Source organism: Oryctolagus cuniculus, chromosome 11 (genome assembly GCF_051225735.1).
Source record: "Oryctolagus cuniculus isolate XC-2025 breed Fujian yellow rabbit chromosome 11, ASM5122573v1, whole genome shotgun sequence".
NCBI classification, from domain to species: Eukaryota; Metazoa; Chordata; class Mammalia; order Lagomorpha; family Leporidae; genus Oryctolagus; species Oryctolagus cuniculus.
The window spans coordinates 84,275,640-84,289,487 of record NC_142877.1 but is presented as its reverse complement, the minus strand read 5'-3'; the positions used below and the strand labels follow the sequence as shown (position 1 = coordinate 84,289,487).

The window sequence follows — 13,848 nt, the reverse complement described above, 5'->3', positions numbered from 1 at the left end:
AGAGGCTAATTAAAGTGCTTTATTTAGTTTTCTGATTACTGTTTTTATTTAGCTAAATTCATGCTTTTTAAAAAATAATTATTTTATTTATTTGAAAGACATAGTCACAGGAAGAGGTAGAGCCAGAGAGAGAGAGAGAGAGAGAGAGAGGTCAGGAGCCAGGAGCTTCTTTCAGGTCTCCCTTGCTAGTGCAGGGATCCAAGGAGTAGGACCACCTCTACTTTCTGGAAGCCATAGCAGATCCGGGTCTCCCAATGCAGGTGCATGGGCCCAAGGACTTGGGCCATCCTCTACTGCTTTTCCACAGCCATAGCAGAGAGCTGGATTGGAAGAGGAGAAGCTGGGACTCAACCAGGCGCCCACATGGGATACCAGCACTGCGGGTTGGGGCTTTAAGCCGCTGTGCCACAGCACCAGCCCCAAATTCATGCTATCTTAAGCCCATTAAAACATTGGAAATTTAAAACAAGATTTTAGTGGATTTCAGGTGCACAGAATTGGAGTCTCTTTTCTAATTAGTAAATTATTGTCATTTAATGCACTGAAGAACTGTTTTTCAAGTATATATACATATATATGGTATATTTTATGGTATTATGTATGTATCATATATATGAGTAGGAATGAAACTACTTCAAAAAGTTCATGCAAACTGAGATTAAAAGATAGTTATTTGTGGGCAAAATATTTCAAAACCCATACATATAGTTTTTTCATAATGCACATTTTCCACAAATCTTTTGAAGCTTCCTCATAGGCAGGCACTTCAAAAAGTTCCTGGAAAGTGGAATTGAAAAATAAGTTTATTTTGATGCAAAAATGAAATCAATACACAAAAGGGCTCTATACATACATCATGCATGTACACTCATCATATATATATGTATATATATGACTCAGTACCAGTCTCTACCATGTATCATATATAATTTTATCCAGTAGATTTATATTTGACAACTGTAAGCAGTGTGGTAAAGATAGATGAGCTGAACTGGGAACTCAAGTTCTGTACTTTAATTCAGATCACCTGTATGTGATTACCTAAGTTTCTACAAATTCTTTTGGGATTTAGATATCCAAACGTAATAAAAAAATTTTTTAAAGATTTATTTGTTTGAAAGGCAGAATTACACAGAGGGAGAGGCAGAGGCAGAGCAAGAGTGAAGCCTTTCACCCACTGGTTCACTTCCCAGATGGCCCCAATGGCCAGGGTTAGAGCAGGCCGAAGCCAAGAGCCAGAGCTTCACGTGGGGCTTCCTCAAAAGTCCAGCGACCCAAGCACTTGGGCCATCTTCTGCCGCTCTCCCAGGCACATTAGCAGGGAACTGAATCAGAGGATCAGCTGGTCTCCACCCAGCGCCCATATACGGCAATTTAACTCGCTACACATAGCACCAGCCTCAAAACATTTTAAAACAAAACTTTACTTTTTAATGGTCTTCGTGATTTAGACAAAAAGTAACTTTAACAGTGAGCATTTAGGCTCCAAGTTCAGATGCCTGCCTCCCACGTTAGAGTGGGAAGGTTCTATTCCTGGCTCAGGCTCTGGATTCCAGCTTCCCATCAACGCTGACTCTGGGCGGCCGTGGTGATGTTTCAGGAATTGGGTCCTTGCCACCCACACTGGAGATCTGGATTGAGTTCCTAGCTCATCGCTTTAACCCCTTCCAGGTTCCCCTATGCTCACTTCACTTTCGGCTTCAGCACCAGCAACAGGGCCATTGCAGGCTTTGGGGACTGAACCAGTAGATGGGCACATTCTCTCTCTCTCTCTCTCTCTCTCTCTCTCTCTGTGTGTGTGTGTGTGTGTGTGTGCCTTACACTCAAATTTTAGAAAGAACAACTTTATTAATATATGTTTTATATACAGTTTGATGTACGTAATTATTTGGAATTTTAGAAATTTGCATACCTGTATAAACGCTACCCAAATCAAGATAGAGGACATTTCTTTCACCCTTAAAAGTGCCCTCATGTCTCTTTGTAATCAGTGTCACCCTCTCTGCCCAGACCCAAACAATAACCAGCGTGTTTCCTCACCATGAGTTCAGCATTTCCTATCAGTACAATAGCAGAATAGATGCTGCTTGGTGCAGCTTCTTTTGCTCCATATACTATTTTTGAGATTCGTGTTACTGCAGATAATGGAACATCTACCTCCTCACGATAAGACTTTGCTCCAGTCAACTGAAAAAAGGAAATGAAGTCTGTCTCCATCTTTTTCTGCCCTTTTAATTTTTATTTGATCAGAAGTTTCTCCATATTCTCTCCTTGTTTTAGGTTATTGGACCCATTAACACATTTTGCTGTCTGTTCACATTTCCTTCCTCTGTGTTTTCTTCTTCTCAGTTTTTATATTTTTTGATCTTCCCCTTTTCCACTGTAATCCTGTTCTTTGTGGCAATAACATTCCAAAAAATTATGAACTGTATAAAATTGCATGGTAAAAAAGCACAGGTGTAGTCACAACCACTCTACTTTCATATTTATTTTTCAGATTTGACATATGGCTGCATTTTGTTGTGTGTGTGTGTGTGAATAGAAAGAAAGAGAAAGAATTTAAAAAGAGAGAAGATTTTAAAAACTCACAGGGCTTAGAGAGGGAAATTGGGTTTCCACAACAACACTAAAGATTATTAATATCACTAAAACATGAGAAAATTAATAAAAATGGTAGCACAGTTTGACACATGCTAAGTATTTAAGAATCTCACCATGTCTACAATAAATACTGCTCTTCACACTGAAGAATACTTGAAATGTGATTGGAGAAGTGGGCACCAGAGGATAAGGAGTTTCACTTATTGTGAAATGCTAGAAGAAGGGGCATCTGAAATGAGGAGTTGTAAAATATGGCTAGGTAAACGTGTAACACTTGTAGGAAACTTACGTAGCAATGTGCATGCATGCATTTTTTTATTCCTACTTAAAATATACTTCAGCTGAGTGCAACTTGCTGTTTTTAGCCACTGCTTCTCAAGAACAAAATTGCACTTAAGAAAACACAAAATTTACATTGTGTTTGAATTGTTCCTAAAATATCTATGGTGTGAGAGCAAATGCATGTTGTTGAAAATAAGCATTGAAGCAGAAGTAACTGTACTCTCTTTGCATTTTACCCATGCACTCCTGTTTCTGCTTATTGTGCTCTTCTCTTAGCATTATTTCTCCCCAGTTCCTACATTATCTTCCCCATAAAACTTTCCCAATGCAGCAATGGTGTATCACATTTTTCTTTTTTTAGCTTTTAATTAAGAAATATTGTGTATATTAGTGGGGTACAGTGTAGTATTTTTTGTATATGCACAATGTGAAATCATTAAATGATTAAATGAGCCAAATTAACAAATCCATCAGTTCACTTATTTATCAGTTTTTGTTGTGAAAACATTTAGCATATACTCTTCCAATGATTTTAGAACATTCATTATTGTTAACTGTAGTCACTGTGCTGTGAATATCTCACTAAGGGCTACTCCACCTCTCTGAAGCCATGTACTGTTTGACTAACATCTCCGCTTTCCTCACTGACACCCCCACCACCCCTTTTACTCTATTGTCATAGAAGACAATAGACATTTAGATTCCACATGTAAGTGAGGCCATGTGGTATTTTTCTTTCTGTGCCTGGCTTATTTCAGTCAATATAGTATCCTCCAAATTCTTCCATGTTATTACAAGTGACAGAATTTCCTACTTTTGAAGGACTGCATAGTATTCAATTGTATACATATTCCACATTTTCTTTATCCATTCATCCATTAATGGACAGTTAGGTTGATTCCACTTCTTGGCTATTGTGAGTAATGCAATAAACATGGGAGTGCAGATATGCTGTCAATATACTTCTTTCATTCAGGATTATTGGATCACATGGGGTTCTATATCTAATTTTCTGAGGAATTTATGCACTGTTTCCATAATGACTGTACTAATTTACATTGCCACCAACAGTGTCCTAGAGTTCCCTTTTTTGAAATTCTTGTCATTCTTTTTATCTTTTGCTTTTTGATAATAGGTATTCTAACATGTATTTCCTTGGTAATTTGTGATGTTGGTCATTTTTTCATGAATCTGCTGGCCTTTTGTATAGATTCTTTTAAGAAATATCTACTCAGGTCCTTTGTCCAGTTCATGTGGTTATTTGTTTATTACTATTGAGCTGTTTGAGATATTTCATATTTATATGTATGCATATATATATATATATAAAATCTGTAGGGCCTACTTCTGAATACATGGGTCACCTTGGTTTCTAAGGTAGCCCTCTCAGAAAATAGAAAGATCATCCCCAAATATTTAACCCGTTTTAGCCTCCTCCTGTGGATTATATGGACTTAAGACTTTTGTGATGATAGAAATACAGAAATCAAACTTTCTATGCTATATGTTTGTTCCAGCAAGATCAGATTCACAGCAGGAAAACCTTTGAAAAAATATTGTGTAAGATTCTGTTTTTGAGTGTATTTAAGAATAAAGCATGGAAAATCACAAAATATTTCACCATTTTTGTATCCTTAGCTATTAATTAAAAAAATTTGTATTATATCAATATAAAGTGTGTTAATATTTAGAAAATAATAATTGCCACTTATTTTAAGATATACCTGTGTGCATGTGTGGGTGTATATATATATATATATACATATATATACATATATATATATTTGTTAATCTCCAGTTCAAATACACCTGTTAACTTGTTTGCGAATTACTGAACTGCCTTCATATTTAATGTAAGTTAACTGTTTTCTAAGAAACTTAGTTTTCCTCCAAAGTTAATTCTTTTGAAATCTTCTTATTTCTCGGTGTGAGCAGAGTAAGTTTCATTTCATTAAGTTCACAAATTTTAAATTAAAGATAAAGAAAACCTTAACTGCTATTTCTTTTTCTATTCCTGCAGCGTTTGTCCAACGGTTCTATAGACTCGACTGATGAAACAAGTCAAATAGTGGAACTACAGGAACTGCTTGAAAAGCAAAACTATGAAATGGCCCAAATGAAAGAACGTTTAGCAGCTCTTTCTTCCCGAGTGGGCGAGGTGGAACAGGAAGCAGAGACAGCAAGAAAGGATCTCATTAAAACCGAAGAAATGAACACTAAATATCAAAGGGACATTAGGGAGGTGAGTGAGCCATACGCTTTCACTCTTTGCTACCTGAATGCTGCTCAGAGATGCTTTTTCCATAATTCCCCCTAATGGCATTTACTCTTCACTTCTTCTCAGAAGGCCATAATTTAGGGTACATTATATTAGTTATGAAACTTGTTTTTTAAGGTAGAAAGTTTACTCTGTCAATTCCTTCTTACATATGAAAAGAAACTTTTAATATCAGATCTTGGATACTTTCTGAAGTTTTTAATTTTTTTGGAAGCTTTTAGTTTAAAACAACCCTGGATGTATGAATCATGAATTGTTATGCTCTGCACATACAGGAATATTCCAAGATGTTATTTTAAATTGTCTCTTATTTTGTATTTGGGTCTATGAATGTGAATGCTTATGTGTGCATATGCGTATGCATACATATGTATAGCAATCTCTTTTTCTACATATTCAGTTCTTGCTAGAATTACCATTGCTTTTATCTACTTAAAAGGGAGAGTACTTTAAATTACCAAAAAAGATAGAAGAATGTGATTTATTGTTAACTTTGACAGATCTTATCCACTGAGGTGATAGTTTAATCTCTTTTCATATTCTCACAATTAAAAATAAAATTATGTATATATATGGTAATTTCATTTTGTGACTTTTCCTTTTCCAGGCTTATATATTCTTTTAGGTCATGTATTTGTGTCTTTTTTATATCTTCTGTACATAATTAGCTGGTAGTTAATGGAGTTGACTCTTTTCTATGTGTCTGATTTTTCTTCTCATTTTCTCATTAACTCATTTGCCAGCCTTGGGGCTTTTCTTGGTACCCTTCACTCAAGTACTACATTTAAAAATTGTTTTGTCAATGTAACATGCACAGATCTCAAGTATTTCATATACACAGACAACATAATGATAGTTACTACCCCACCTCCCCACCCATGCTCCTTCTCTCCCATCTCCTTCTTTTCTTATTTGTCCTTTTATTTTTTATAATAACATACTTAAGTTTATTTTATAATCACAAAATTAAGCCTCCACTAAATAAAGAATTCAACAAACATTAAGTAGAAAAACCACTGTTCCTTAAGAGTATATACAAGGGCTGTAAACAATAGTCAAATCTTAAAATGTCAATTTCACTCATTTACATTACATGTGTTTTGTACTCTCACCTGCTACATTCAGTTCAGCAGTAATTCCTGTTATCTCTTGGTTCAGGGGTTTTAGCTGTTTCCTTTCATTTTAGCATTCACCTCCTCTGTTCACATTTATTTAACACAGTGCCACTTACAGGAAAGGCATATATCACTTCTAGCCCTGATTGTCCAATTAAAAAAAAAAAATAGCTCCTTAAAACTAATGGTATCTGGATGCAGGTGCCAGAAGCCCAGTCGAATGGAACACGTCAGTCCTGTGATGCCAGGTGCTCATTCTCTTGTTAGAAATTCAAGATGTGACACTTCCATATGGAACCACTTTAAAATATAACTGTTTGTATGCAGCTATGTCTTTGAAGGGTGTCATGAGAAAGAAATATCTGTCCTCATCCACCTGTGAAGGGAGGTTGCAAACACAAATGTTTTCCATGCCAGGCAGGCAGTAGAAATGTGTGAAGTGCCAGGTGCAAGACAGTAGGAAGTGCTAAAACTGATGAGACCTGTGAACAGAGCTTGCACTCAGCCTGCCTTTCTCAATGCATGACAATTTTTTTTTTCTGTACTCATGCGCACACACTGCGCACTGTGAAAGCTAATTAAAAATTTATCAGATTCAGATTTCAAGCCACAGGCTCTAGTTTACTAAAGACTTACTAAGGACCAACCATATGTGAAAGCTATTACAGGAGCATTGTTATTTAATTTCTCTAATTCTTCATAACTGCTTCTTAGTGGAGGTGCTTATTATTATCCCCATTTTTCTCAAGAGAGGCCAAGCTCTGGTCTTAGAGAGGTGAAGAGACTTGTACAAGGCCTTTGCATTTCCCTGTAGCACCAGAAAGAAATAGGATCATTCAGACTTAAAAACCTATGTTTCTTCCTCCGTGAGCTGCTTCCAAATCTATACAATACAGTAATTGATTCAGTATTAACAACTAAGATTAAAATGCAGTTGTAATATGGCACCCAAATAATCAATCTTTTGATAATTCTTTCCAATAAGTAATAAGATGTGAAAATCATGTACTTAAAGAAGGTATCATATTCAAAGCCCCAGCTCTGCACTTACTTTCCTGAATAAGTTCCTAAGCTGTGTTCACTACGAAGTCTACTGGATTGCAAGTTTCTTAATAGAATCATTTAAAAAGTTAATTTATTGATACTCTTATAGAATTGTCAACACAGTATGATTTATATATTGGACAATTAAGAAATATTTGTTAATTAAGGAAAAATTATAAATAGAAAAAACCAATCATGTAATTAAAAGATAAAATGTACTTTGCTTTGCATGTAAGGACAATCTAATATATCTATAATGATTTATAAAGTTTTATACCATTAATGATTCAGAGTATACTTGTGTGATTTTTTTTGTTGAGAATCATCCAAAACTGATTTTGTATGATATTTTGTTTTTGTTGCTCCTTAAATAGATTTTGACCTTTTAGAAGTAATGTGAACTGATTAAAGATAGACACAGTAAACATATTTGGCAAAAATAGACAATCTTATAAAAGTGACTTAGCTCTACACTTCTCAGCCAAGAAGGTTAATAATCTTGTGTGAACATCAGTATCTTTAAATACATAGCAGTTCAAAGAACTAAACTTTTCAGTAAAGTATTTAAATCATGTTTTTCTAAATAAACCACTTGCTTTAAAATTTGCTATTAAAATCTCTTCAAAAGTTTTCTAAGTGATTAAATAACTAAATATATATCACTTTAAACTTTAGTGTTATTTGAACTTTGCAGTTACAATTTACTTTATTAGATGTAAGTTAGTAGAGAGCTATATCTATTTGATAAAATAAAAATCAATAGAATCTTTATATTTTCCTGCATTTTTATGTGGTAGTTTATGGGGAGTAAACAAAGCTCCCTTTTTTCAGAATTTCCTAATAACACAGAGGAAAAGAGATTTCTCCGACTTGTAAATTCAAAATTTATTATTGGCAATGCAGCCTGCAGTTAAGTATTCTATCTCCCAAATGAATTGCTGAATCAAAAATGCAGTACTAAAATCACATATATTATTCCTACAAGTAATATCTATCATAGAATGAGTTCTGCTGATAAATAGTAAATACAAATAGTAATTAATAATAAAAAGCGGCCGGCGCCGCAGCTCACGAGGCTAATCCTCCGCCTTGCGGCGCTGGCACACCGGGTTCTAGTCCCGGTCGGGGCGCCGGATTCTGTCCCCGTTGGCCCTCTTCCAGGCCAGCTCTCTGCTGTGGCCAGGGAGTGCAGTGGAGGATGGCCCAAGTGCTTGAGCCCTGCACCCGCATAGGAGACCAGGAGAAGCACCTGGCTCCTGCCATCGGATCAGCGTGGTGTGCCGGCTGCAGTGGCCATGGGGGGTGAACCAATGGCAAAGGAAGACCTTTCTCTCTCTCTCACTGTGCACTCTGCCTGTCAAAATTAATAATAATAATAATAATATCAACGATTATTTTTGAGTGTGTATTCCATGTGCGACATTTTAAACACACTTGAAATATTGCACTGTCTAATTCTTAAGAGTAATGTTCTGTAGTGAGCATTAGTAGTTCAGCTTAAAAAAAAGATGAAGTGAAATAGAGGTGTAGAAAAGATAATCAACATTTACTCATGACAGCAGGGTCAAGAAGTATCAAAAACTCAGCTTTCGCACAAATGTGTACTATTTCAGTACTCATTAAGAAACATAGGTATGACTTTTACTGAATTAATTGCTATGAAAATATACTTAGAAATTTGCATTTTTCAAGCTACATTCACAATTTTCTCTTCATTTTCTACATTACTGGCATAATATCAATAGAATTCTGTATGGAAATGAAACCCACAGATACAAAATAACAAAGTAAGCATTCTCAAGGAGTCATTTAAAATAAAAAATCTATATGTCATGGATTAAAAAAATAAATTTAGAAAACAGTTAAAATTTAAAATAAAAAGTTTTATAAATAGTAGGTTTATGGGGCTGGCACTATGGCATGCCAGGTAAAGCTACCACCTGCAGTGCGAGCATCCCATATGGGTGCCGGTTCGAGTCCCGGCTGCTCCACTTCCAATCCAGCTCTCTGCTATGGTCTGGGAAGGCAGTAGAAGATGGCCCAAGTCCTTGGGCCGCTGCAGCCTTGTGGGAGACCCAGAAGAAGCTCCTGGCTTCTGGCTTCAGATCTGCTCAACTCTGGCCATTGTAGCCAATTGGGGAGTGAACCAGTGGATGGAAGACCTCACTGTCTCCCTCCCTGCCTGCCTCCCTCTCTCTCTCTCTCTGCCTCTCCTTCTCTCTCTCTCTAACTCTTTCAAATAAATAAAGAAATCTTTAAAAAATTGTAGGTTTATTTGTGATGTCTCAAATCTAGGGTTATGTATATAATGTTTCCCAAAAAATTAATCTGTTTTTTGCCCAATTGATGGATTAATTTCATTTCATGTATTTGAACTTCACTATTACCATAATTAGCCAACTAGGTTTTAATAGGATTTTGACAGACAGTAGGGTTGAGTAAAGAAGCTAATGAAAACATATTTCCAGTGGAAATGAAGTCACAGAGTATATTCATTTTACAGGGCTGCCATAATAAATAAACCACAAACCACATAGTTCTGAGCAACCATAATTTATTTTGTCACAGTTCTGGAGGCTTTAAGTCAAAAATCAAGTTTTCAATAGAGTCTTATTGTCTCTAAATCTACAGTGCAGAGTCTTCTTCGCCCTTTCTACCTTGCTTCAGATGGTGGTTGGCAGTCATTGGATGGTGGTTGGCAGTCATTGGTACTCTTGACTGGTGGCAGCGTAACTCCAGTCTCTACCTCCCTCCTTCTTCGCTCTATGTCTCTGTGTCTTCAAATCTCCTTTTCCTTATACTAACATTAGTTATTTGATCTAGGGCCCTCATTCATGCTCTGTGACCTTATCTGAACTTGATTATATCTACAAAAGCAGAATCTTTTGGGGGGGGGGGGCAACATTGTGATTTAGTGGATAAAAGCCACCACCTGCATTCCATATGGCTGCTGCTTCATGTTCTGGCTGCTCCACTTCCAATCCAGCCCTCTACTAAAGGCCTGGAAAAGCAGCAGAAGATGTCCCAGGTGTTTGGGCCCCTGCCACCCAGGAGGAAGATTCAGAAAATTCTGGTTCCTAGCTTCAGCATGGACCAGACCTGGCCATTGCAGCCCTCTGGGGGAGTGAACCAGCAGGTGGATGACCAATCTCTCTCTCTCTCTCTCTCTCTCTCTCTCTAACTCTGACTTTCAAATAAATAAATGAATATTTTTAAAAATAATAAAATAAAATAAACGATCTATATCTCGTACTGATGAAAACATTAGCTATTTTATCTCTTTTCTTACTTTCTCTTCCACCCATCCTTCCATCATATTCATCTAAAATCATATTCTGTTACCATTAGTTATTATGTCACTAATTTCCACAAATGACCAAGAAGTAGTTTCTTATAATATTTCCTTCTGTTGTGCAACTTCTACTTTTTCATGATTAAAAATAAATCTGATGTATCAGTTTGTTCATTATTTTTTTAAATGATGGTGAATCTTCTCATACTTTCCAATGGTTTTGCAAAATTCCTTTCAATCTCATTATGGCTAATCAGAAAGGTAATTTATGATTCTTAGTTTTATTTTCCTGGAATCATTCTTTTTTCCCTCTGCCTTTCTCCGCTGGTCCATACCAATGTCTTTGTAAGCCTATTTTACTTTTCCAGCTGTTACTTTCACCATCACTTTGAAAATCCAGGAGCAAAAAAAGTGATCAAGGTCCCTAAAAAAGAAAGAATCATAGATCCACAAGCAAATACACCAGTTAACCTCTGAAAAAAAGGTGAAACGTATGTTTTTAATTGAAAACTAGAAGTTAAGGATTTGTGTGGATGTGGTTACATTTCTAAGTGCTGGTGAGGGAAGGACTGTCCATTTAAGACCTTCTTTTATTTAGAAAAAGAAAAAATGACCTGCTCTGTAGGTATAATAGGAATTTTTCTGATCCCTGAAGAAGAATAACAGAAAGACTGAAAGGTATGAGTGATCCAATGAATGTGGAGGGGTCAGCATTGTGGTACAGTGGGATAAGCCTATGCTTGTGATGCTAGCATCCCATCCAGGTGGTCCCTTCATTCCAACCGCCTTCTGCTGCACCTGGGAAATGAGCAGAGGGTGGTCCTAGTGCTTTGACCTGTACATGCATGTAGGGAGATCAGGATGGATTCTAGGCCCAGCTCCGTCATTGTAGTCACGTGGGAAGTGAACTGCAGATGGGAGATCTCTCTCTCACCCAACATTTCTCTGTCATTCTTTCTCTCTAACTCTGCATTTCAGATAAATGAATAAATATTTTAAAGAATAAATACGGGAAAAACAAGTAATATTTGGAAACTACCACCATCCCCTCAGTTCTAGGCTCCTATACAAAAGACCATCTTGCATTTTCAGAAATTACTCACTTCTGCTGCTGATTTTTTCCCTAATTCTTCTCAATGAAGTATTTTATTTATCAACAAATTTACATAAAAGCCATTGGAAAGGTAAACTATTTCCATATTATCATCTCTAGATTAGCTTGTTTAAAAATGGCTGGTTAGGCTGAAAAGCCCATGAGAGTATTTCAGGCATGGAAAGCCAAGACACTCTGTGAAAAAAAAAAAAATGACCTAAATGAAAGATCTCCATGAGTGAGACCCCAGTGGAAAGAACAGGTCATCAAAGAAGGAGGTACCTTTCTCTGAAGGGAGAAGACAACTTCCACTTTGACTATGACCTTGTCTAAATAAGATAAGAGTCGGTGAACTCAAAAGGCTTTCATAGCCTTGGAAACTCATGACTGGAGCATAGGGAGATTACTGATGCCATAAACAGGAGCGCCAATTTGTAAAGTCAACAACAGGAGTCACTGTGCACTTACTCCTCATGTAGGATCTCTGTCCTTAATGTATGGTACATTGTGATTTAATGCTATAACGAGTACTCAAACAGTACTTTTCACTTTGTGTTTCTATGTGGGTGCAAACTGTTGAAATCTTTTCTTAAGGTATACTAAACTGATCTTCTATATATAAAGAGAATTGAAAATGAATCTTGATATGAATGGAAGGGGAGAGGGAGCGGGAAAGGGGAGGGTTGCGGGTGGGAGGGATGTTATGGGGGGGAAGCCACTGTAATCCATAAGCTGTACTTTGGAAATTTATATTCATTAAATAAAAGTTAAAAAAAAATGCAAAAGAAAATGGCTGGTTAAAATATTATGACTTTCTAGGCTGACACTGTAACATAGTAGGCTAATCCAGCTGATCCAGCTCTCTGCTATGGCCTGGGAAAGCAGTGGAAGATGACCCAAGTGCTTTGACCCCTGCACCACATGGAAGACCTGGAAGAAGCTCCTGGCTCCTAGCTTCGGATTGGCTCAACTCCAGTCGTTGCAGCCATTTGAGAGTGAATCAGCAGACAGAAGGCCTCTCTCTCTTTCTTCTCTCTGTCTGTAACTCTAACTCTCAAATGAATAAATAAAAAATGAATAATTAAAAAAATTATGGATTTTTTCATTTGAACTTCATTTGAACTTGATTGATAGTTGATTGAGTTGGTAGTTGTTCATTGAGTTCCCTAAATTGTTATTTAATTGGAATGTATATAATATTATCATAAGTCTCCAAGTTTCTGATCTACTGTAAGTATGATTTAAATATATGATTCTCTTGCCTCCTCTTTTAAGCATTGAGTTACTCTTCATTATGTCTAAATGTAAAAGTACTAATAGTGTTTATCATTCCTTATTTGAAGATGGTTTCACAATTTGCAATTGAACCCAACAACACTCTGATGCTTTGCAAATCTACTCATAACTGTACTTAATTCTGTGGCATAATGAGCTTTCTTATTTGTCATTTCTTTTAAAGCTTTTGGTTAATTCAAGATGAAAGAAGAATTCTGACAGATAAGTTGAATGAACTCTTGCATTCCTTCTATACAAGGAATGAGTAATACTTCAAGAAAGCAATCATATTTATATCTTTTATTTAAATAGTAGGGCAATAAGATAACCTGTCAGAGAATCTGATTTGAGTGTTTTTGTTCTTTTAATTGTAGGCAATGGCACAGAAGGAAGATATGGAAGAAAGAATCACAACCCTTGAGAAGCGTTACCTCAGTGCTCAGAGAGAATCTACCTCCATACATGACATGAATGATAAACTAGAAAATGAATTGGCAAATAAAGAAGCCATCCTACGGCAGGTTCAGTATCTCCATTCTGGTCCATATATGTATTCTCATCAATCTCAAATCATACAGTGAATAAAATAAGGTATTTCTTGGCAGATATTGGCTAATTATCCTCTAAAATTTAGAGTGGAAGCAATTAACAAATGTAACGTTCATTGTGCAATTCATTTTCCAGAAAACTAAGGAAATTATTTGTCTTAATAATAAGATATTGAGTATTATCTCTTTGTATATAGATAATAACCAGAAACTGCATTAAAGAGTTTGTATGCATTGGTTCACTTAACTCTAACTACCACTGATAAATAGATACAGTTATTATACTGAGGACACAGAGGTTCCGAGACATGAACACTTTC

At 36.2% G+C, this 13,848-nt stretch overlaps 1 protein-coding gene across 18 annotated transcripts in view; it reads left to right on the top strand.

The window, feature by feature from the left end:
- The window catches only part of PPFIA2 (PPFI scaffold protein A2), a 548,204-nt gene that overhangs the window by 428,738 nt on the left and 105,618 nt on the right, over positions 1-13,848 (top strand). For all 18 annotated transcript variants that reach the window (XM_089307514.1, XM_089307512.1, XM_089307509.1 and 15 more), the window contains 2 exons: positions 4,904-5,125; positions 13,355-13,501. In XM_089307514.1, the coding sequence (XP_089163640.1) occupies positions 4,904-5,125; positions 13,355-13,501 (369 nt within the window). The remainder of the gene's footprint in view (positions 1-4,903; positions 5,126-13,354; positions 13,502-13,848) is intronic.